Genomic DNA, 26,026 nt, shown 5'->3' on the forward strand with positions numbered 1-26,026 from the left:
TTCAGTATTCTGAGGCTGGGACGTGTTATACTCTTAGTTGAGCATATTTAATGGCTTTGATCCTGACTTCCTGAAAAGACAGCTGTGCTGTGAAGAAGTTTTGGCCGGGCTGGGGGGAAGAGGGTTGTTTGTTGAAAGTGAAGAAAAGACTTGTGGTTGGAGTCAGTGGGGTCCTGTACACAGCTTCATTTTCTGGGCCCGCCCCCAGCCAAGAAAAAGAACATTCTCTTTTATCTCCCCCCTGTTTTTCATTCTTTTCCTTTTTTTTCTTCATCCTTCTCCTATATTATAAGTAATAGGAAGTAAATGAAAATAAAGTGAGGTACCTTGGTTGTTTTTGTAGTCTAACTTTTTTTCACAGACTACTTAAAAATTGCTGAGGATCTCGTCGGACGACTTAATGATCTTTCCAAATGTTGTTTGTACCATTAGCTAACTATTGTAAAGTGCTTTGGATAAGAGCGCTTTATTAAAAAAAAAAAACCTTAATAACCTTTCCCCGGTCCACCTGAATGGAGTTTTTGGACCACAGTTTGAGAACTTCTGGTCTCGATGAAAGCTTGTATTTGCATTTTGCTAACGTGTAAAAAATACAAAGTATAGATGATGCATGAATGGAAAATAAAAGTTAACTTCCTCGGAAGAAACTTATTCAATTTGAAGAAAAAAATTTTTCTTCAGTTAGCTTTTTTTACACTTTTTCTTACAAAATCAACCTCATCATTTTTGATAAAATGAATGAAATGTTTTACTTCATCTTCAAAAAGATTTGTGTCTATGTCCTCTCGGTAGAATTCACTTAATTTCTTACTGTAGTGGCTTTTAGCATTTTTTGTCCATACTTCTGTCAAAAAACATGCATAATAAATCAACAGTTTTCTTTAGAGATTCACCTCTACTCTGCAATTGCACTATTACTTTGTCACAAATAACACTGACGATCTTAACAATGATCTTCTTTCCCTTTTTTAAATTGATAACATTGTCTCTAGTTGCTTTTTTTTTACACTTCTCATCAGATATATCAGAAAAACCTATTTTTTCTGTTTAATGTTAGTGCCTCTGCTTCAACCGAGCTACAGTCATTTCGAACTTCCATGACACAGCTTTTAACTGAGGCTAACAATTGTGCAGCATTCAATAAATTTGTATCAACCTTTTGCAGCAATTTGCTGACGGCATTAATTCTTTGAAGTAAATGGTTCCACAAAAGAGTAAAAACAGCAATATTGTACTTTTCAAACTTTTGTGCTCATGATTTTGCTTCGGTTTTCGCATGTGGTTTTTCAGAATTTGATGTGGCTATGTCTAATAAGGTTTTCTTTATATCATCATCATCTGCTCATTTTCAAAGCCAAAACAGCATCTGCATGAGCAGACCACCTGGTGTCACAAATTCTTTTGACTATCAAATGTGTTTCATGTGACTGCTCCAAGCATGATTGTAGCATACTCCACCAATGCGTGGAAACCGAAAAAAGGCATACACATTTTGAACAAAGTCAAAAAAAGGTGTAGCTCCGTCACAAGATTCAGCTGTAGCATTGCAGATTAAATTTAAGGAATGCCTGGAACATGGTACATAAGAATGGCCCTCCTGGGTCAGACCAAGGGTCCATCCAGTATCCTGTCTTCTGACAGTGGCCAGTGCCGGGTGCCCCAGAGGGAATGAACAGAACAGGTAATCCATCAAGTGATCCATCCCCTGTTGCTCATTCCCAGCTTCTGGCAAACAGAGGCCAGGGACACCATTCCTGTCCATCCTGGCTAATAGCCATTTATGGACCCATCCTCCATGAATTTATTTAGTTCTTTTTTGAACCCTGTTATGCTCTTGGCCTTCACAACATCCTCTGGCAAGGAGTTACACAGGTTGGCTGTGTCTTGTGTGAAGAAATACTTCCCTTTATTTATTTTAAACCTGCTGCCTATGAATTTCATTTGGTGACCCCTAGTTCTTGTGTTATAAGAAATAGTAAACAATACTTCCTTATCTATTTTCTTGATACCAGTCATGATTTTATAGACCTCAATCATATTTCCCCTTAGCCGTCTCTTTTCCAAGTTGAAAAGTCCCAGTCTTATTAATCTGTCTTCATACGGAAGCCGTTCCATACCCCTAATTATTTTTGTTGCCCTTTTCTGAACCCTTTCCAATTCCAGTATATCTTTTTAGAGATGGGGCGACCACATCTGCACACGGTATTCAAGATGTGGGCGTACCATGGATTTATATAGAGGCAACATGATATTTTCTGTCCTATTATCTATCCCTTTCTTAATTATTCCCAGCATTCTGTTTGCTGTTTTGTATGCTGCTGCACATTGAGTGGATGTTTTCAGAGAACTATCCACAGTGACTCCAAGATCTCTTTCTTGGGTGGTAACAGCTAATTTAGACCCCATCATTTTATATGTATAGCTGGGATTATGCTTTCCAATGTGTATTACTTTGCATTTCTCAACATTAAACTTCAACTGCCATTTTGTTGCCCAGTTTTGAGAGATCCTTTTGTAGCTCTTCGCAGTCTGCCTGGGTCTTAACTATCTTTAGTAATTTTGTATCCTCTGAAAATTTTGCCACCTCACTGTTTACCCCTTTTTCCAGATCATTTATGAATATGTTGAATAGGACTGGTCCCAGAACAGACCCCTGGGGGGCACCATTCCACTCTGAAAACTGACCATTTATGGTCAGCTTCATTCATTATGGTATGAATAAACAGAGGGGTTCGCATCGTTCAGTCTTGCCTGTAGACCTGAATATTTTCCTGCCATATTTGCAGTGTTATCAACACTCTGCCCACGACAATTTTTGATATCCAAACCTAAATTTGCAATGATTTCCAAAACAGTTGTCTCTAGACATTCAGCAGTATGGGATTTTAGCAGGACAAAACAAAGAAATCACTCTACAACTTCACCATTGCCGGTCACATATCTTAAAATTAATGTTAATTGGTCTGCATGACTCACATCTGGTGTTGAATAGACTATTATGGAATAGTACTTGGCATCCTTTACTTCATCAGTGAATTGCTTTCTGAGCCACTCTGCCATTATAGTGATTAATTCATCGTTGGTTTGGTGTGTTAAAAAGTTAGTCTTCCCTGAGCCACAATATTGATAATTTTTCACATGCTCTTTGAGAAAATGGTCAAATTCACTAAGATATTCAAGGTTAGGTTAAAAAATTACTGTTTCGATTTGACAATGGTGACTCATCATGTCCTCTTCGAGGTAGTCCCAAAGAAGACAGCAGTTTAATCGTGGCAACAACACGTCTCTGCACTTTCCTCCTGTAAGAACACTCCTTTTTCAAGCTGCGCCAATAGCACAGAATCAATTCTTCCAGATACTTTACACCTTGGAACGAACTTACACATAGCCTTAATATGAGCTTTGGAAGTTTCATGATCAGCAATATGTCTTGCAACGTTTCTCCAATTAGAGAGCCTGTTGACAAATGTTTTTTTCCTTTACTATGGTCAGGGAATAATTTGCAAATAATAACCGTAGACTGCCTTAGTGGTTTCCGAAAAAATCAACCAAATTCTCATTTCTGTTGTCCCATTTTTCTTCATCCTCAGAAAATGGGACTCATGAAGACCTCTAAATTGCTTTCGTCCTGCAACCTTATACTCTTTTTCTCAAATTTTCCATAGCACCTACGATTTTCGGTTTATTTAAGAAGAAATATTCTATCATATCCAATTAAACAGATTTTGGCCATAATACAAGGGTAGGTTTCTTCCCTTACTTTGACAAAATTACCAATATTTCATAGTTCCATTGTCACTTGAGTCCACTTGTTCAACTTTTGCAGTCATTGAGGTATCCCCACAACTCAGCGAATGGTCAGATAATTCAGATGTTTCCTCGTCCATACTTTTTGATGAATGTCCACTATTCAATACTTCAAGATTTTTAAAATAAGACGACAAACTGTCTTTTTGCTTAGCTTTATCGCCTTGCCTTACCTTGCCTTTTTTTTTTTTTTTTGCATTTTTGACTGCCAGACTCAGTGTTGCTTCATTATTGCTTAAAAAAAAAAAAAACTGACCTTGATTTTAGGCAGATTAAAAATGTCTTAAAAAGCAGGGGTGTAGCCACAGGTGGGCCTGGGTAGGCCTTGGACCACCCAATCAGGTTTAACACAGTTAATCCTGCGTTTTTAACCAGGCTCTGTAAAAACGGGATTTTGAACCATTACATACCTGTGGCAAATCACGGGCATTGTTGCAAAGTGCGAGGGAGGGTGCTTTTGTTCAGCTGGATAATAGATCAAGCAGACAGACTTCGAGTGACAAGTGATGATTTCCCTTAGCTGCTGTTATGCTCTTGCCGAGACAGCGAAAAAATGGTGAAGCAAAATTCTTTGCTAGACTACTTCAAAAAACCATGTTTAGAGCACAGTTTGCAGAATAAGTTTGCAGAATGCAGAAAGCCTGGACTGGTTTGCGACTTGCAACGCTTATTAAATTCAGTCATTTGTCAGATTTGTCCTGCATTTTGGGGCCCTCTGCCACCACACAATTTGTTTCATGGTAAATCTGCCACTGGTTGGAGTGCAAAATATCTGTGTAAGCTCTTTTTGGTGATTAGTCTCTGGGAACATTTCAGCAATGTTCGGTGTCCTTGCTGGGTAGAATGAATCTGTCTCTCTAACATTGTTGAGTGCATTGACTAAAAATTAACACACGGTTTTATCTTTTATTTCAGTGACTACATCATGGCTACAGGGCCAACAGATGTCATGCAGTCACCAGAGGCCGGGGAGATAACTGAGGAATGTGCAGGTAAACAGCTGCTCTTCACAAGTACAGTTAATTTGGCAAGCTGTTGGAAAGCGGGATTCATTTCTTTAAAAGGGAGCCATGACTGAACTGTTCTTTGGAGTCTCATGAGTTTTCGTAATGGAAAGAAAGAGCCACTCCATGTATGCAGGGGAATCTTGTTGGGGAAACCAATGTGGAGTCCTAGAGAGTCATAAATTTGTGCAAGATATTTATCTCAAATTCTAATGTTGGATGCCTAGCAAACAGGGCTGCATAGTCTGCAGAACTGGCTGCTTTGCCTGGATCTTATCTTAGAATCTGGCCCTGAGTGTATGTTGCAGTGGCAACTCCTGTGTAAGGAAGAGGTGATGGACCATGTCATCACTGTAGCACTTCCCCATGGTTGATGAGCATCCGTGTTTGCTACAGATGTCCACCCATTTGCTTATCCTTCAGTCTTGTGGCCTGGATTGGCACTCTGTCAGCCCCACGAATGAGCGCGACAGTCTAGGGAGAAAGGAAAATGTCTTGTCTAGTCAGAAGATGTCTGTCTTAAACAACAAAAAGCCTTTTGCCACTATTCAGGCTGTTCCTCAGGAGACACGTATCAGCAGCAGCAGTAAGGTGGGCTGAGGTAGTTCCGGAGCAGTTGTAATATCTATCGATGGAGCGTTTGGTTCAGTACTTCACAGATGATAACCATCTTCTTGCTTATCCTGCGTAAATGCATCTGCACCCGTCGGTATAGATCAAACTGTGCTGCTGAGAGAGACCTGTATGCACACAGGACTGCTAGCTGTCAGAGTAAGGAGTGGCAATGTAGCACTATAAAGGCTGCAGATAGGCGCAGTTAAGCACAGCCGTTATGCTGGGCGTCTAGAGCTCTTGGAAATGGGACTACATAGATAAGCAAATTTTAGAACAGTAGAATGTCTGTTAATTGAACTATGAATGGGTGGTGGAAGTAAGATAAAGGAATGAAGATAGAGAATAAGGATGACAGGTTTCAGAGTAGCAGCCGTGTTAGTCTGTATTCGCAAAAAGAAAAGGAGTACTTGTGGCACCTTAGAGACTAACCAATTTATTTGAGCATAAGCTTTTGTGAGCTACAGCCAATGAAGTGAGCTGTAGCTCACAAAAGCTTATGCTCAAATAAATTGATTAGTCTCTCTAAGGTGCCACAAGTACTCCTTTTCTTTTTGAGAATAAGGATGGATGCTTAACCAATAACACTTTTTAGTATATAAATCTAGTTTGTGCAAATCATCCCAGGTTCCTCATAGTAGAGTGTGCAAGCTAGTGAACTTTATCATCTGTGTGACACCTATTGCATGGAAGGACTAAGTTCCTTCTGGCTAGTTCTGGTCATAAATACACATCTCATGAGTGAAAGCCTGGACCCAGTGAAGCCTGTGAGAATTTTGTCATTGATTACAATGAGGTCAGGATTTGGTCCAACGTCTGCAGCTGAATTGACCCTAAATATATATTTGGGTATGAAAAAACCTAAGAAGGTTTTTGTTTCCAACTTACCCCGAACCCTTTTAGAGCTGGATTTGCTGTAGCTAACACTGAATTGTTTAATGAGACTGGCACTGAACAGAGCTATCCCATTCCTTTGGTTTTTCAAAAGACCCTTCCTTTCTTAGCTCTCTACAAAGTGTAGCATTACATCAAATCCTCCTTTATAGCTTTAATTGGGCTGGATTGCAAAAACCTTGGAGACTGAGATTTCCAGTGTTTATGCTCCAGTCAATTAGATTACTCCACAGATTTTGGATTTTTTTCCTAGAAGTAGCAGAGCATTTTCAGTATGTGCTGTTCCCTGTTGATGGCTGTGATCACAGAGAGAAGCCAGACAAGCTTGACTCTCTGACCACCTTCAAGTCACAATCTTAGCATTGCCTACTCTTGCAAGTCTGGCAATATTTGGCATTTTTCATAAAGTCTCAACTCCTAGAGTCAAGGTATTTCATGAGACTCTTGGCTTAATATTTTTAATATGAAGTTTCTAACCCTCATGGCTGGAGAAAAAAGCTTGCAAATATGACCTTCGTGCACTTTAAAGGCCCAAAACCCAGAAGGCAAATAAAAAGTACCTAAAATTTATTATGATTGGTTTAGATTTCATAAATTTTTTAAGCCAGTCTCAAGATTTGGGGGCATCTGACACATGATTTTTTAAACATTTGAGGTTGGCGATACTGATCGTTTCAGGTGTTACTCCTACCCCTGTATCTTCCTAGATTTTGTCTTGTCATTTTACAATCACATTTTCTTCTTTTAAAAAATGTTTTTCTTTCTCCTGTTGCTGTGTAAAAGAATCACACAAACAACAAGGGGATACTGTTTAACGAACTGACCAGAGAGGGGAAAAAATGAAACTGGCTACATGCAAAGTGCTGTGAAATGCACAAAGTAAATGAACTTGAAAAAACCGAACAAAATGTTTGTTTTCTTGTCTTGCAGTTACAGTAGTTACTTGTAATTTTAACAGCCCATACATTTTCAGATACCAGTATGATTTTTTTTTTTAAAGTTGACAAGAGCCCTTTAAATTTTATCTGGAAAACATACGTCTTAAATTGCAGTATTGCCAATCCCAAGCATTCAAAAATCGTGAGTCATCATTCATAAACTGTTTGATGAAGGGTTTTATACACAGTTGTGTTAACGTGGGATTCCTCCCTCTCTCTGTGCTGGATTTTTAATTCGTTATCTGCTTAAGTTTTTTCCTTTTTTATTTATTTATATTACTGCAGTTTTTAGAACCCCTTGTCATGGGTCAGGACCCCATTGTGCTGGGCACTGTATACTGTACAAACACCGATTATCTTTCCCATAGATAGTTCCAGTATCACAATGTGCTTTATGAACGTAGTGAAATATTTGGTTACTTCACCTGGTACTGAAATGCCTCTGAGGTGAAACATGGTAACTTTTTTGAACAGCAAACAAAACCGATGCCCAACAGTTCACAACATGAAGCTAAGGTGAATACCGTTATGAATTACGTCTTGAGTTCTGAGAGCATTTGGCACTTAATACAAGAACCCAGACGTGGCGCCCCAAAGGGCTCATAGTCTAAATACACAGATCACACAGGAAAGGGTTATCTTGAAGTGGCTTTTTGATATAATGGTTGGGACAGCTAGTTTCTGCGAGCTTCAGGGAAGAGCTTTCTTTTTCTAATTTAGTTTAAACAGCTGGAGGGATTCAATTGGGCAGAACGTAACTGTGTTAGCATGGCTATTTGAGATGCTGTGCAAGGCACTGCCAACATTAAAATGATGGTTAAGGAACTGATGGCGGTTTCTGAGTTTTAAACTGTATTAGGGTAGTATGTATCGCTCCCGTAACGACTGCGGTTTACTCATTGTCTGATGCTTACAAACTACTTCCGTGACATCCATCCTGAAATTATTTACCATACTGATTAAAACAACAACAAAAAAAATCAGGGAAGAAATTGCCTAGTTTTATCTTTTGCAGTAACAGTCATGGCAACTTTCTTGGTTTGCTTTGCTTCACTCCTGTTTTTATAATTTACTATATGAACAACTAGCTCGGTGAACTGATCCTCCCCCCGTCCATTAGCTTCTGATTTAGTCTAGTGCTAATGCCATTGTGAGCCTAAACTAACTAGAAATGGAGTACTTGTGGCACCTTAGAGACTAACCAATTTATTTGAGCATGAGCTTTCGCTCACGAAAGCTCATGCTCAAATAAATTGGTTAGTCTCTAAGGTGCCACAAGTACTCCATTTCTTTTTGCGAATACAGACTAACACGGCTGTTACTCTGTAAACTAACTAGGTGACCCTCCCTGTTCGTATCGCCATGGGTGTCTGGTATGTATGTGTAGCGATGTCATTGTAATGCCTTTGTTTTCTGCTACACATACATACCAGACACCCATGGCGATACGAACAGGGAGGGTCACCTAGTTAGTTTAGGCTCACCAATGGCATTGGCACTAGAATGAATAAATAAATGCATAAGATGCCTTTAAATTTCTAAAAATTTTCCTGCAGCGGTCTGACATTTTGTTCTTTGAGCAGTTGAAGCCTGTTGGGGATGGAGGATGAGTGTGAGCGCACACACACACATACTGTGTGTGTGTGTGTGTGTGTGTGTGTGTGTGTCTCTCCCCCCCCCCCCCACTACTTTACTGTTATCTTTTCATGCTCTTTACCTTTACCTAGAATAAGTCATTTTGGACCGATGGTATATAGCTGCTTTTTGGAATAATGTAGAGACCTAACAGGCTGTATAGGTATGTACAGGACTGTTGGGAGAGAGACGTTTAGAATGTTAATTACTCATATGAGCACTGGTGGTGGTTTGAAGATAGTAGAAGAACCACCTGACTTCTGTATTGTTTGAGAGGTAATGAGGTCTAATGGCTAGCACATGACCTGTCTTCTGTTACCAACTCTGCCACTGGCTGTTTATGGGCCGGGTCCAAAGCCCATTGGACTCAACAGGAATCTCTACTGACTTCAGTGGGCTTTGGCTTGGGCTTTGTGTGATCTTGCACAAGTCACTTACTCCCCTTTTTAGATATCTGATTGGTAAAATGAGGATAATATAAGATACTCATCTCTTACAGTGCTTTGAGGTCTTCAGCTGAAAGCCATGGCAGGAAAGTGCCGTGTCTCATTATTATCGGTATGGTGAGAGTCGCTAGGTGGTGGTGTTACACAGTCTTTCCACGCTCTTTCTCTCTGTTGTTGGGCAGTGTACAGCCTCTGAAGAAATACTTGTGTTTTTGTTAGTTTTGTGATGAAGTTTCTTTCTGGGGGACCTGTAGCAATGAGCAAGGGAGACTCTCTCTAACTAGAGTCAATTCCTGGGACACAGTTGCTCCCTGGGAACCAGGCATTAGTATTTTGATTGAGATTCCTGAAAAAGGGTTTGCCTCTATGCTGTTGAGGACCACCTCTAATCTGGAACTGGTGTATGGAGGAAGGTACCATCCCATGGCAAACCCTTGGGGTCAAGGATGGACCTGTGAACACTCTGCCTCAGTTTCCCTCTGAATTCCCAGAATAATCCAGTCACAGCCCAAGGTCTTTCAAACAATATTTCGACTCTCCTGGTGTCTAATTTATTAAATATTACTCACTCACAAAAGACCCCTTTTCACTTATCCCTCAAATTTAGGGTCTTGTAGTCCTCCTTCTTGGGATTGTTTCCAGTCCTGGTCTCCCTGGCCTGTAGACTATCCCCTCAGGTACAGGGCTTTCACTGCCCTCCTTCCTGGGGCTGTGTCCTGGCTGAGTTTTCCCCCTCTCCAGTTTCTCTACTTCTGAGTTACCTGCCCCATCAACTAATGAATCTCTTGAGCCTCCCCAGGGGAGTCTAATCACCCCAACACCTGTTTGTGAGGGCTGGGAGGGAGGGGAGCCTTGTCCTGCCCACCTTAGCAGGCTCCTGGTCCCAAGCCCTTAAAGCAGCAGTGGACTGAGATGCAGTGTGCCAGTAGGTACTTAAGTATTTTGAAGCACTCTGCATACTTGCCCCAGAGCCCACTGTCCCAGCTTGGAAGATCCAGACCCTGAGGTCCGGCCGCCAGGGCATTTTTCTGTTAGCACCAGCTAAGGAAGATGGCTTCCCAGCCCCCTTTGCTTTTGATCGGTCACTAAACTGGCCACAAGGAGACTCACTGCCCAGCCCAGCGGAGGAGTGCGTCGGTGGGGGTTGGGCAGAGCAGGCAGACAAATACCTCCGTGTCCTGCACTGAGAGAACCAGCCCAGTAGCTGCATCCCCTGTAGGGTGGGGTGGAAAATGCCTACTAGCCATTGGGCACAGCCATTGGGCACAGTTGGGAATATGGGAGTTGAAAGTCCTGGCACGTGTACTTTTCCTTATAAATGCATCGGTACTATTTCCGCAGCATACTCGTACTTATAAATACTCCTGTAATGGTGCACTTGGCTCTGAAGTCCTTTTTTTATCAGTATTTATGGTAACACTGAATTTTGGCCTATATCTTCCCTGTCCCAGACACTGACTACTCCCTGGGGCCATCTTCCTCCCTCCCAGTGACTGCTTCCTTTGCTTCCCTGGACACATGGAATGGGGTAACAACCTCCTCTCTCCTTAAAGGGCTAGTACCCTCAGAGGCGGATTAGGGCTTTGTGGGGCCCTGGGCCAGAGCAGGCGGGGAGCCCCTCCCCACCCCTTCCGCCTTCAGTCCCCCCGGGCTCCTGCCCGGCACTCCTTCCAGTAAACTGGGTTGGAGTGTGGGGGCCTCCCCCACCCACCAGGCTCTCCTGCCAGAGAGCGGGTCGTGATGCGGGTCCCCAGCAGGAGCGCTGGGTGGGCGGAGTGAGACAAGCTCCCATGCCCTGACCCCATTCCCCAGCAGGAGGGTAGATGCAGCAGGTTAAGGTGAGGGGGGTGCCCATTTTTCTGGGGGCCCCCAATTGGCTGGGGCCCCTGGGCACAGGACCCGTTGGCCCAGTGGCTAATCCACTACTAAGTACCCTGTTTCAGTGTAAATAAATCAAGTTACACTAGCAGATCACCCAGACTCCAAGACACTGATTTCTCCTCCAGCAGAAACCAACTGCAAGCCCCCAACATCTGCTACAACTCAACAGGGCGTGACAATATTATTATTTGCTACTGTATAGTTTAGAGCCTGGAGTCATTGTGTATTTCTCAAAATGACTATTGTCTGGTGCAAGATGCAGCTGGATGGTGGCATTGCTTCAGCCCCAGTAAAGCCACTGGCATAAATTGCCGTACATGCAGGGCACACGCTGAGACAAAGCATTGCAGACTAACTTATTCCTGAGAGAAGACAAATAATTGTACTGAAATAATGCCTTGTTTATGAAGAAATCCTCCAGCTGTGTATTACCCCAGCTACTCTGGAATATGAATTGAACAATGGTTTGTGCTCCGGTACCTTGCACTGTTTTTGCATTCTAACTATGTCAGAGTCAAGTCTGAGGGTACCTAGTACAACAGGTTTTGACCAAAGAACCCCAAACTGTCATTAAAGGGACTCTGTCAATTTAAAAGTCAATAATAAAGAAATAATAGCTAAACAAACAAAACTGTATCACCCTAAAATACCGTTGATTAATATAAGTGAAGGAATTTAAAAAAAAAAATCTAATATGCATCTTACTATTTATGCTCTTTGATACTTTGTGTATTTCTCTGAGTTTAGACAATAAAACCCAGTGAAGTCTTTTGTCTGTATCCAGTTTCACTGTCGGATACTTAGCGTACCAATGTTTTGGGGTTTCAGATGCTGCAGCAGAGTGTTATATATTTAAAAGCAACTGTCCTCCTGGAAATTTTTTTTTTAAATTGGGGAGACTTTTTCTTTTGATCTTAGGATTTATAAAAGCTTTAAATTTTTCACCAAATTTAGTCTGTATCCCTTTAACTGCTGTCTTTTTTACAAAATTGGCTGAAAAATCCAGGGCTAAATTAAGCTAATTGAAGACCTTAAGAGTTAAGTAAAGACATTAGAATATTTAAAATGTACTTTATCCTTCATGGTAAACCAAACTCGATTTACATAGCCCATGTGCGGATCTGTGGTGTATGTTATATATAAGCTGTGTGCCTAAACGGAAACCTAAAGAAATATTGGAACCATCTGCTTATTGTAGTGATATTTCATAGACAGCCCAACTAAGAATTACAGCTTTGCATTTCACAGGACTCCACCACTGAATTATTTACAAAGTTGCTCAGTTAAATGAATGGGTTGCTGTGGCTTGCAGTTCTCCAAAGGATCCCTCTGCAGTTTCGGATGGAACATTGTCCATAGTAACCTCCGCCTGCACCCTTTGTAAAGTTTTGTTCTCTCACATTGCAGGAAAGAAAAAATCCAAATTTCAGACTTTCAAGAACTTTTTTGCTAAGAAGAAAAGGAAAGAATCTCCAGCTCCCAGGAGGGACAGTAATTTAAAACCAAGCCAGTCCAGCAGCGATGTCAGCATCCCTGCGCTCGATACTATTGCTCTTCATTTACCAACTGAGCCTGGGTAAGCTTGCAGTGAAACACAGAAATTACCAGGTTGTGCAGACATTTCGCAGCAATAGAATGAAAGCCTGAGCTGGCCCCTGAGGAGCAACCTCTGTCCAAGTTTGTGCAAAACAAGTCCTAATGCTGCTGATGGAATTTCAGGAATTTCCTTTTTCCTTTGAAACAGGCTCCAAAAATCAGCATAGGAGGAAAACTATATCCAACTGTTTAGCCTGTAAAACTGCAGATAGGCCAGACTTTGTTTGGTGTTTGAAATCCACCCTGGCAAGTCTTACCAGCAGTGACTTTAGAGTATGTGGTGATCTGAGTACTGCTGATACAGGGAATGTACAGGAAATCAAGTGGCTGTTTCTTAGCATCAATGGAGCCTGTGTAGATTAACCTGCTTCATAACTGGGACAAAGGAAAATAATTTAGCAGCAGAATCTCTGCCTTCAAGAGCCACTTAGTTAATTTTCTTATGACTAAGCTGACAATTAGAGCTATATTTTGTTTTTAAAAGGCCTCTAATTTTGCACCTGCAACCACATGCATGTAGTATATCAAGGGAGACACTACACATCTGTGCTGGGAAACCCTTGCTTTGAATGTGATTCTGAATATTGTTACGTTCCTGCCCAAAGGAGGAGCTGTTGTCTCTTAGTTAAGGAGACATGCACAAACCTATTACAGATACCAGTGTCCTCAGAGGCAGGTATTGCCAGAACATCAGCAAGTCATACAGTAGAACCTAACCATTAACAACCATCAAGAAATGTGAAAATTCTTTTAAAAAAACAAACAAACCTGCAAAAATATTAAAATCAATGTGCCCCCGTTGTTTCAATATAAGTATTTGATCAGTACTCTGATACAATCCACATAACTGTTTTGCTTTCAAACCCAGCCTGGAACAAATTAGTTAAAAATGTCTGTTTAGGAGGCTTGATGAGTTATGTGTTTGCACGCCGCATACTGGGCAGTAGGCAGGAATTTGGGGATCTGCCAGGCCTTGGCTTGTTAGCATAGCAATGACAGAGGGAGTGATTATACCTAGGGTAAGAGGAATTATACCCACACAACTAACCTACCAAACCTTGTTAGCTGATGCACAGAGTGGAAATGGTGCAGATTCATAAGAATATTACTGTCTGTTCCAAGTGCAAAAGTGAAGAAGAGATTTCTCTCTTGCAGTTAATCCAGCACACCATACCCAAGTGCTCTTTATCCCAGCACTATCATCCACAGATTATAAACTGAAGTTAATATTGTGCAAAAGTGAAGATTAAGAAGTGGATAAAACTTTATTGTTATAAGAAATCAAATTGAGTTGATTATCTATAACAAAATATTTTTTGTGCTGTTCAAAAACCTGTTCATACCCAGATATCACAGTGAGCTGGGTGCTTTATAAATACCTAGAGAAACTAAACAAGCTCATTCTTTAATGGGTCTCTTCTTGAACATGCAAGGGACCCTATTGAAGCCAATGGGAATTTTGCCTGTGGAAGGTTTGCAGAACTGGGCCCCAAGCTTTGTAATCCCTGTTATGTAGAATACCAAAGAGCTGTGGTTTTGGTGCTGGTGGTTGTGGAGAAAGTATAGGGTTTCCCCTTTTTACCATGTAATCTCTTTTTTTATAATTTAATTAAAAATATTAACTATATGGGCCAGACCCTCAGAGGTGTTGAGCTCTTCCCATACAAGCCAGTGGAAGGGTAAGGGGAGTTGTGTCAGCAGAGCTTCCATAGCATGCCAACTGTCCGTGGGTTAGTGGTATGGCAGCACCCCTACTTTGAACACCTATGGCCCAGGGGCCTCTGTGTGGTTGCCCCTTGAACTCTGAGGTCCATGGGATGAAGATCTGGGATGGGAACTCCTCCTTGATGACTAGAGTTTTCAGTTTTGGTTGGATGTATTCCTGAAGGTTTCATCACATGACATTATCTTTAATTAAAAATTAATCTTTAATTCCTGGAGATTCCAGGACAATCCTGGAGGCTTGGCAACCCTAGACTGTCCCAATTCTAAACCTGTCACCCCTCCCATGTATCCCTTTGGTATCACCCACTTTTGTTTTGTGCCTTCTTCTATCCTTTACTTTTGCAGCTCCACCCCACCTCCTTGTGCGCCACTCTCTCCTCATTCCAACCACGGCTCAAACATGCTGCTCTCATAAAAGCATCCATCAATCACCCCCCCGAGAGTAATGCATTATACACCCCCCCATGCTGAGATTAAAACACCAGCTCATACTTAGAAGCCCCTCCTGCTCAGTGTATTTCATTTGGAGCAGGATTATTTAGGGCCAAGTTCTCCCCTTGGTTGATTTTACCCACTTAGTGGAGCAGAAATTAAGCAAACTTCAAGTCGTGGAGTTTCGTTTTAAATGCTATCTTCATGTTCGTGCTGCTTTAAGTAACAGCATCTTGGTGGGAATGCATGTGGCTGACTCATATATGGAAACTGGGGTAGAAGTATAATGACTAAAACATCTGTTTTCTCTCTTTATTGGCTAACAATGCAGCTTTAGATTTCGATGCAAATATAAATACACTGGAAGGGATTACACTGTGAATATATTGTATGTAGGAAAGCTTGTCCTACAATCATCTGTCCTAGACCTGCATTTAATTCTAAAGTTACTTTTATGCTCCTATTGTCACTGCCAAAAGAAAATGTAGAAAGTCTTGTGCAATTACGTGTGTGTGTGTGTGTGTGTGTGTGTGTGTATATTTTTTAAACATCTAACTGGTGCAGCAGTACAGTCTCCAGAACAAGCAAATGTCTGCTGCTCTTTCTAAAGGACTCCAAATAAATACAGTAAGAACATCGCTGTTTTAAAAAGAGATTAATACAGGGCCAGACACAGGATCTGTTCTAAATAAATCAATGAAGAACAACGAGCATCAGTATTAGTTTATATTAATTAAAAACCGAATTGAGACCATCTTTCTAACCTCAGCATAATAGCTTCAGTAATTATCTTGCCTGGATATAGTCCCTTTCATTCAAAAAGTGCTTATCTAAAAATTGACATACACAGTGTAAAAACTTAGGGATTGCCTAGAGGGTGAAGGCAGGCAAGTGTTTATCACTGCACTGAAACGCTATGCAACAGCTGAAGATAGGCATTAGCTAGCTGATAATGCTAAAGCAAAGGGGAAGAACATGAGCTCTGGGCCTGGCTTTTAATGCAAGAGCACAGATTAGTTCTGGACAAGACAGTAACGTGCAGTGGGGGAATGCTTTCAGACTCCACCTAAGTATATGATTGGCTACATCTCAAATGGCAAAGTGAAGTTAGCCAAGCAGGCACTGCAGGTGTCATTCCCCAGTGATGTGAGAAGAAGGTGGTTTTGCTGTAGGGCAGGAGCAGAAAGAGATTTTTTTTATTGCGTATTCCTTTATGAACCCCCCCCCCGAGTTTGTTTTGGAGGTAAAGAGGGAATTTTAGGTTATGAGACTAATGGATGAGACCCCCTCATTCCATCTGGAATCCCCATATAAAGCAAATGTTGGATCGAATCGGAGATTTTCCCTGACAGTTTTGTGAGAAGGGATTGTCCCTAGTCATTTCCATTTACCCTGAGTCAGTCTGCTAAATGCAATTTACGTTGTCTAAAAGGCAGCTGGGCCAAGGGGTTTAGACCTGGATTACAGGTCTGGCCTCAGGAAAGAGCTCTTTGTGTCTAGCTAAGTGCTGGTGTGAAATTTTGATGCAACCCATGTTTGTTGCCTTTTAGACAGGGAATGTACAACTACAACCTGTCTATACAGCATCTATAACTGAGGGGGCCTGGTTACAACTCCGTTAATAGCTGTAGCATAGACAGAAGCTAATCATCTCCCTTAGCCAAGCTAAACCTCTGGAGAGCATAGAGCTGGACTCAGGAGGAGACCTAGGCAAAAAGTTTGGTCTGAAACTTTGTTGTTGTTGTTGTAAAAAATGCAGATTTGGCAACATGGAAATACTTCACTAAATTGAATCAATTTTACCCAAATTGTTCATACGGGGGGGAGGGGGAATTCTGTAAAAATCTTGAAATGACTTTTTGTTTAGAAATCGCTGTCAATTTTAGTAAAGCCCAATTACAAATAAAAAAAAAAATTTTAAGTCAAACAAAACATTTCATTTTGAGCTTTTTTTTTTACATTTGCCACCTATCTAAGAAATCTGTTATTCATCCAACTGTACTCAGGAGGTGTAACTGGGTCCCCTGACGTGGCTCTAGTTGTATTGTAGATGGGCCTTGGACATATTTAAAATGTAGATTGGAACTATATTTGTGGTCCAGTCATGTTATAACAGTTTTTCTTTGCCTATGTGGACAGAAGAAACCCTGTTAGGGAACCATATTTTAACCTCTATATGTGCCAGGGTTTGAACTAGATTTGTGTGTATGGTTCCATCTGCCCAGAAATCAGGGCTGATCTGACCCACACCCAGCTATGAAGGCCTGAAGGGGCTGTTCCAGCAACCAAGAACTGCTGGACAGAGGGATGCCCCTAGTCTCCTGCAAGGGCATGGTATGGAGCTGCTAAACTGGCTTTATGCCACTCAGAGATTACCCCTGCGCTGGAGGAGTTTCCCAATGACCGTATTAGCCCTCTGCACAGGTAATGTGGCATAAAGGAGCCTTACTGGAATGGAGAATTGGGCTCAGATCCTGCTGTTCTGATGGCTTATAGGCCATGTAACCCTGGACTCTGGGGGGAAGGGTTGCATTAAAGGATGCGGGGGAGGGGGAGTTTCTCTAACGATAGTGTAAAATGTAACTTTTCCTCAAGCTAGAGGAGCAGGGCCATACATGGAGTTGCCATGGAGAAAACAAAAAAGCAAACTGGCAGTAAGAAGGGAGGGAAAGATTGCAAAGGGGACTTATCCTTGTGACATGCTTGTCTTTGAAGCCTTGCTGGCAAGGCCCAAAGTGTGAGTCAAGGAGTTTTTTTTATTATTATTATTTACTTGTATTATAGTAGCACCTAGAGGCCTCAGCTGAGACCAGGGCTTTATTTGTGGTAGGGACTGCACAAACACATAGTGATACAATTCCTGCCCTGAAGAGCTTACAGTCTAACTAGACAAGACCCACAAAAGGTGGGAGGGAAAACAGACGCACAGAGAATGACTTGCCCAATGTCCTAGGTCAGTGGCAAAACTAGGAATAGAACCCACCTCTCTGGATTCCTAGTTAAACATCCTGACTACTCTGCCCCTCTTAAGGTATCTGAATACATGAATGATATGAAATTTTAGAGATCTAGATAGTGGGCTCAAAGATCTTCCCTCCCTTTCAGATCCAAAGGAAGCATGGGAAACAAAGCCTTGTCACATGACAGTGTCTTTATTTTTGAATCTGCGCCAGAAAATACAGCTGGTGACATGTCCTCTCAGGAAAACATACCTGGGAAAGTGAAAACATTACAGGTAAGAGCACGTTCCATGTTCACAAGACTAGATAATTTACTAGTTGTTAGCTGCCATACTGAACACTTGCTTGGATCCGCTCACCAGCTGATTCCTCAATGCGTATGGCAGAGAGTTGGAAAATAGATGTGCTGTTGTTTGAATCTGTTCTGCTGCTTAGAAATAGATATATTTATTAAGCAGCACCGGTGTGCTCAGCCTTGTGCTGGTTACTCAGGTGACAACCCCTGTCCCCAAGACTTCATAACCTATATTCTTCCTGAAGTGAGCAGTTCCTCTTCCCCAAGGACCTTCCATTCTTTATTTCATAGCTTCTGCCTTTTGGTTAAGGCTATTTGTTTATATTGAAATGTATCCCTTACACTGAAGCTGGGAACGGGCAGTGGGACGGATCACCTGATGATTCTTTCTGTTCATTCACTCTGGGGCACCTGGCACTGGCCACTGTCAGAAGACTGGGTACTGGGCAAAATGGACCATTGGTCTGACCCAGTATGGTCGTTCTTATGTTCACTAGTATTATTTTAAAGGCATCCCTCTGCTACAGTTCTGCCCTGAGAGGTTTTTTAAATGTTTTGTATTGTATTGTCCAGCACCACTATGAATGTGTGGAGGAAAGACAGATGTGTCAGGGCATTCTTAATAACAGCTTTATTTCTATCATTATTCTTCCTATCCCTGTCAGCTGAGGACACTCTGTTCTCCTAGGTCACTTCCTTCTTCCAAAGCACATGCTGAACCCTTCTTGGCAACCTCCTTATCAATCCTTGGTTTTTGCATTCTGATAGCTGCCAGCATAAAACACAAAGATAAAAGTTAAAGGTTTTCCCGGGGATTGAAGCAAACTGTTGATAATGCAGTCCAAGGCCGCCTACAGGCCTTCATTGGTCAGCATGAACCGCTGTTGCAAAGCAAGGTTGCATCACATATTAAAAAGCAGGAGATACGCAGAGGGACTTGTTCATGAAAATACAGATGAGGCCAAGTTTCAGTTCAAGATATTACTCGCAAAACAGTGCGGTCAGTCGGGGGAGATAATATTTTCATACGACAAGATCTTCTGGGGGCAAAAGCTCCTTTCCATTTGTTTAATCTGATTCTGTTATCTCCATCCCCTTGACTCCTCTTCTATCAACTATTCACTAATCTGCATAGTAACAGAGTGCTGCCAGGGGTATTTTTATAATCAAAGGGGAGAGTCTGTTACCTTTAACTTAACTCTCATTTGGATAAAAAAGCTGCACACCAATAAAACCAGATAGTTCTTAGTAACAGTAGATTAACTATTGCCAGCACAAGAGAGAGCGTACATTTTCCATTTCTCCTGTAATGTCTTGCCCTCTGCATTTAATAAAGAAGAGTGGGCAGGGTTTGTAAAATATTAGGGAAGCAGATTTTACTCCCACTTAGGGAGTAGATGTGCAGATGTGCAGTGGGTCTCATTTGCTTGCTGCATTCATTACATTCTTTGAGCAGCTTGTCATCTGTCTAGCGTTTGCAGATTGCCTTGCTTCTCTTTCTCTGATTGGTTTGGGGTAAATTTGTGGGGCGCTTGGGCCGATGTGGTAGAATCTGAATAAGGAGGTTGTAGAACAGAGGCTCGACCAGGAGCAGATTTACCATTAAACACACCGTGCGGTGGAACGGGGCTTCCAACGACAGGGGGCCCCCAAAATATGACACCGCAGCAGGGTTCAGGTAGATAGGCAGGCTGCCTGCACGCTATGGCCGGTGGCCCTGCGCTGCTCCCAGAAGCAGCTGGCTGCAGGCACGTCTCTGCGTGCCCCTGGTGGGGGGAGGCAGCTCTGTGAGCTGCCCCCTCCCCGGGCAGTGCATGGAGACCCGCTGTCTCCTTCCCCTCAAGGGGCACGCAGAGAGGTGCCAGCAGCAGGGCTAAGGCAGCTCCCTGCTCACTCTACCTCCCTTCCTCATCACTACACTGCTCCCGGAAGCGGCCGGCATGTCCCTGCGGCCCCTGGGGTGGGGGTATCTCCATGCGTTGCCCGAGTGCCAACTCCGCAGCTCCCATTGGCTGGGAACTGCAGCCAATGGGAGCTGCGGGGGCGGCACTGGCACCTGCGGGCAGTGGCAGACAGAGACCACCTGGCTTCCCCCTGCCTAGGAGCCGCTGCCAGAGGGGTCTGCCGGTCGCTTTGGGAGCCGCGCTGCTTGAGGTAAGCGCCACTCCCCTGAATCCCTCCCACATCCAAACCCCCTTCCCCATCCCAGAGCCTGTTTCCAGCACCCAAACTTCCTCCCAGAGCCCAACCCCCACACCCCAGCCCAGAGCCCGCACCCAAACTTCCACCCAGAGCCCTCATCCCCTCCTGCACTCCAACCCCCTACCCCAATCAAGGGACCTCACTTTATTTAATTTACTTCCTATTACTTATAATATAGGAGGAGGATGAAGAAAAAAAGAATGAAAAACAGGGGGAGAGATAAGAGAGTGTGCTTTTTCTTGGCTGGGTCCCAGGGGTGGGGGGGGGAAATGAAGCTACGCACAGGGTCCCACTAATTCTAAATCCGCCACTGGGCTTGACTCCCTGTGGCTCTGTAGTTGTTCACACCCATACATTTGAGAGCAATGCCGGTGTAAAATGCTGCCACATCAGAAGAGTAGCATTTTGCATCCATTTTGCAGAGGCGTAAATGACCATATAGCATGAGGGGCAACGTAGAATCAGCCCCTAGATCTTTGTAAACTCCCCAACCTGTGGTTTAATAAGCAAATGACCATAGGTCTTGGTCTCTGTCAGGCGTACTCAGATGAGCCATTTTTAGTTCTCTTCAGACCTTGTCTGTTGTCCAGCCCTGACATAGCTGACTCCAAGAACTTCAGAACTGGTGTTTCCTGAGATTTGTTTTTTGTTGTGTGTTTTAAGAGGGAACATCTGGCCACTTGTAAGGTTGCAGACTCTGGGGTTTTTTGTTTTGTTTCCCACCCGCCCTCCCCCAGGGTCAGACTGGTCCTAGCATTTTTGGGGCAGCTTTGCAAAACAATTCACACCCCCCTCTGACAAACATCAGTGATTCCTGTCAGCCACAATCACTCCCCATGTCCTGAGGTTTTGGGGGAGAGATAGTGAAATGATCTTTTGGGATGCACCACAAATTTTAAAGGACTCCCTTTTATATAAAATCTCTGTGTGAGAGCAACTCTTCCTGTCAATACCTTGCTGCTTGGTGCAGAAGTGGGGCCCAGTTGCTTGTTGGGGGTTGGGGTATAGCAGTCATTATTATTATTATTATTATTATTTTTTGCAAAGGAATTTTTTGCAAAGGACGATTATCCAGATAAAACCAGGGTTCTAGGAGCTACCAGCCTTCCAAACTCTGGAAGATTCTGTGTGCATTCTGGTAAATGCCATCACTTGTAATTCTTTACCAACACTAGCTAATTAACCACCTCTGTAAGATGGGCAACTGTTATTTTTAGTGCTGAAGAAAGATTAGGTGACTTATCCTCGCCCAGACTCTGTGGGTTTGGTCGGATGGTGGAGTTGACTAGGGGTTAAGGTATAAACTGGGAATTCAAAACAGTGTGGGGATGTACAACATGAATGCTGTGTGTTTTGTAATAATGTGGCTGTGGTTCTGCTGGGGATGGTGAGATGTCAGTCTGTAATAATCTGATGAATTAAATTGTTTTTTCAATATTTTGTGTAGCAGCCAGTGTTCATGGAAGGTCCTAGAAGAACATAACTAAATACAACTTCACTCTTTACTAAGCTTTCTGGATGGCCCTTTCCTTTGTATACTTCTCTCGGGTAGAATTGTACATAATGACAGTTTATCCCGTACAGTTAAAGCCATTTTAAGATTGTGTATTATGTTTCCCTTCACCCCACAGCTCCAGTTACAACAGAACATCAGATTTGGGTCTTCTCCTCTTGTTATAACTGGCAGGAAATTGGAAGATACAGGTGCTGTTTCAGAAGATGATGGATTACCTAAAAGCCCTCCAGAAATCTCCACTCTTCATGAAGTTCTAACATGTTCACCAAGCAAGGTATGTTCATCATGTCACCTCAGTACTAGAGGGATAAATGGAATTGCCTGTGTAGAATAATGTGTGTTTTTTTTTTTTAAAAGTCTGCAGTCAATAAAATGCTTTTCTATAAATCATTACCTTTATTTCTATGCCATCTTTTATGTGGGTTCATTTGTACAAAACCTCTGGTTCTCTGATTTATCATGCATGGTGGTTTCCCTCGTTCAAATTCAGTACCAGCGTCAGAAACAAACATTTTTTTAAGTTTGCAAGTCAATGGAAGAGGAGGTTGTTAAAAAATGGTTCACAGAAGTTGAGTTATTTCTGGAAGTATAAAAAAGATCAAATCTACTGTAGTTTAAATCCATAGTGGGTAGAATTGGTGCACGGAATTTTTTTTTTTTTAAACTGACAGTCCTTCTACAATTCTAGGTCAACAATGGCCTTATTTATAGATAGATAGTCATTGAAGACCCATCATTAAGTTAGAGACAGGAATGCTCAAGGTCCAGTGGTGGAAAAGAGGTTTGAGCAGTCACCGAGTGTTTAAAGGCTATTTTGTATTTGCGTGTAATTAAAACAAATCCAGTTGTCAAACATACCTAACGATAAGTAGGTATGCTGGGGTACTTGTGGATGTGTATCTGCACCATACTTAAATCCTGGTCCGTCTCTGTATATTGCTGTCAAGGTTCCCTTCCCACTCTGAACTCTAGGGTACAGATGTGGGGACCCGCATGAAAGCCCCCTAAGCTTATTTCTACCAGCTTAGGTTAAAAACTTCCCCAAGGCACAAATCCTTTGTCCTTGGACAGTATGCTGCCACCACCAAGTAATTTAGACAAAGGATCAGGGAAAGGACCACTAGGAATTCCTATTCCCCCAAAATATCCACCCAAGCCCTACACTCCCTTCCTGGAAAGGCTTGAGAATAATATACCAACCAAATAGGTAAACCAGATTCTTAAAAACAGAACTTTATTATAAAGAAAAAAAAAGTAAAAGAAGCACCTCTGTAAAATCAGGATGGAAGGTAACTTTACAGGGTAATCGGATTCAAAACACAGAGGATTCCTCTCTAGGCAAAACTTTAAAGTTACAAAAAACAGGGATAAACCTCCCTCTTAGCACAGGGAAAATTCACAAGTTGAAAACAAAAGGTAATCTAACGCGCCCTGCCTTATTCACTTACTCTTTTTACAATATTGAGACTCACTTTAGGATGGTTTATAGGAGAAGGAGTTTTCTGACCTGGTGCTTCTCTGCTTCCCAAGAGAACACAAAAACAAAGCCTTCCCCCCTCAGATTTGAAAGTATCTTCTTTCCCCATTGGTCCTTTTGGTCATGTGCCAACCAGGTTATTTGACCTTCTTAACCCCTTACAGGTAAGGAGGAATTCTAGGCTACCCTTAGCTGTGTGGTTATGACAATTGCTATAAAAGAGATTCGTAGTTGAGAGGATGTTCCTGATTCAATTTAAAATGTAAAAGATCCAGGCTTTAAAAATCCTTCCTTTCCACAAAATCTTATAATAATAACCATCCACATCTCCAAATGCACAAGGATGGACAAACAGTATTCAGAAAATACCAACCATGTAACAGAGGTCCCTGAAATGCACAAAAAGTTAGTGTTCTGTGCTTGTCTCTTAAAGAATTATACAAAATTGTTAAGGATCAAGTTAGAACAAACTCTGCTTTTAGCAGTCTTGAAAACCAGTAGATACACTGAAAGGTGAAACACTGCTGGGAAAGATTAAGGCAGTTGGCAGATTTATATAAAAGTCATAAAGACAACAAAAAGTGAATTCATACTTCAGCCTTAAATTAACCAGAGTTGAAGGGAAGAACCAGGCAAAGGGATTTATGCAGCTGATGGAAACCGAATCATAGCCTTTAATAATGGAAGACTCCTAGCCAGCTTCAAAACCTATCTAACAAAAGATGGCACTATTTGAAACCCCCTGATTTGGTTGCTGCAATACGTGATGGGCCAGATTCAGATCTGGTATAACACAGGTGAAACAAAGGAAGTTCTATCTGCTTATGTCCAGTCTGAACTTGGCCAGAGATCCCTAAATGCTCCAAGGTTCTGGAGCAAAGATGTGTCTCTCAGTGGACAGCAAGGGCAATATTCATCTTTGAAAAGCCTAAGTAGAGGCTGCTCAGAACATAGATGTGCCATCCCAGAATGGGCTAACAGGCCAAATCTGGAATCTTCTGGCAGTGGCCTACAATGTATCTGCAGAGGAAGGTGAAAAAATCTGGAATATTCCCGTACAGTTGTGCAGCGCTGAATGTAAGCATGGTAACTTCAGCAAAAAGGCAGAAGAGGGAGAAAGAGTGGCTGGATTTCCATCAAGAGAGAAAGCAAACCAAGAGGAGGCAAACATGTTTTAAGGAACTCAAGTAACAATGGATAGATCAAGATGCAAGACAGATGGAAATACTATAAATGTAGAAGAGGAGTTGGTCCCAGTAGCAGGTGGGAGTAGCAAGGCCCATTGGTCGCAAAGAGTTGTTGTTGCAGAACATTTTGTATGTGTCCAAGAGAGAAGCTTGGGAGCATCATGGTGAAGCCTTTATACAGCAGGAGAGAGAATGGTTTGAAGATGGGGGTGGAAAAGATGCCAGTATTTTGTTTCAGCACTGGGACTACGATAAGTGGATGCTTAAGTAAGACCTGGAACTCGCATGTTTAAAGATGGAGAAAAACACATTAGCATGAAGCAGAGTTCAGTTTGAAAAAGACAGATTTTAAAAGGGGCTGTTGTTGTAAAGTCTTGGTAGTGAACAACTGCCTTTGTATGGCGGGGGGGGAGAGGAAAGCATGCATTTATCTAGGATTCTGCAAATAATAAAATGCTTTGGAGCACTTTTAAAGAGTGAAACTGATCTGTTAATAAGGTCTCTAGAGAAGTCTGCCTAGTTCCACAATAAGTTGAACAATAAAATTCTATCTGTACTGTGGGTTTTTTTAAAAAGTAGTTTATAGAATGTTCTAGCAGCATAATGTTAGCATATGATTATCCACTGATCAGAGAAGTACATTTAAGTCAAATCTCTTTGCACACTTTGGACAGAATGATTGATCTGCTGTTGTTGGAGAACTAAACATAATTCTTTCTTTGGTTCATAATAGTCTTACAGTTTCCACAAGCGAAAATGTCTTAAGGTTTAAAACTATTGCCTTCTAGAAGTTTGTCAGTTGTTTTGAACTGTGCAGTGGTTGTTCTTATGTGGGGTCATATAGGGAGAGAAAGAATGATTCAGTGATTAGGGTTCTAACCTGGGATTTGGGAGATCCTACAGCCTTCCTGTGTGACCATGAAATAGTCACTTAGCTTCTCTGTTCCTCTTCATCTGTAAAATGTTAATAATAGGACTTCTGTACCTGATGGGTGTGTCTTGAAGATAAATATATTCAAGATTGTGAGATTCTCAGCTGCTTCTGTAATGGAGGCCATAATAATAACTCGGATTGAAACAGCCCAGGAATGAGGGACATTGGCAATTTGACTGAACCCATCTGTGAAGCTGACCATGCTATGAGACACATTTTTCATCAGAATCAATCGGATTCAAAGTAGCAGGGTCTTTTTTCAAGAACTTTCTTCCTACTTTAAAAACGTTTCAGCAATATTTTAGTGGGGAGAGGTATTTGAGTGAATCTAATCCTAGTTGTAAATCTGAATATCTAACCGTGGCAGAAGGTCAAAGTAACTTTTAAAACACTATAGGCTCAATTCTCCCACTAAGGTGTATGTCCCCATCCTGCATATCTATCAAGGCACTGTGCTTTTGTACACTGTCCCCTGTCTACACAAT

General features: G+C 42.0%; 1 protein-coding gene across 4 annotated transcripts in view; it reads left to right on the top strand.

Moving 5' to 3' along the window:
* Positions 1-26,026, top strand: part of KIAA1210 (KIAA1210 ortholog) — a 90,227-nt gene that overhangs the window by 46,133 nt on the left and 18,068 nt on the right. For all 4 annotated transcript variants that reach the window (XM_077826971.1, XM_077826969.1, XM_077826970.1 and 1 more), the window contains exons 2-5: positions 4,723-4,799; positions 12,625-12,793; positions 18,076-18,205; positions 22,059-22,217. In XM_077826971.1, coding sequence (XP_077683097.1) covers positions 4,733-4,799; positions 12,625-12,793; positions 18,076-18,205; positions 22,059-22,217 — 525 coding nt within the window. In that variant the 5' untranslated portion in view covers positions 4,723-4,732. The remainder of the gene's footprint in view (positions 1-4,722; positions 4,800-12,624; positions 12,794-18,075; positions 18,206-22,058; positions 22,218-26,026) is intronic.

The sequence above is a fragment of the Eretmochelys imbricata genome, chromosome 9 (assembly GCF_965152235.1).
Source record: "Eretmochelys imbricata isolate rEreImb1 chromosome 9, rEreImb1.hap1, whole genome shotgun sequence".
Lineage (NCBI taxonomy): Eukaryota > Metazoa > Chordata > Testudines > Cheloniidae > Eretmochelys > Eretmochelys imbricata.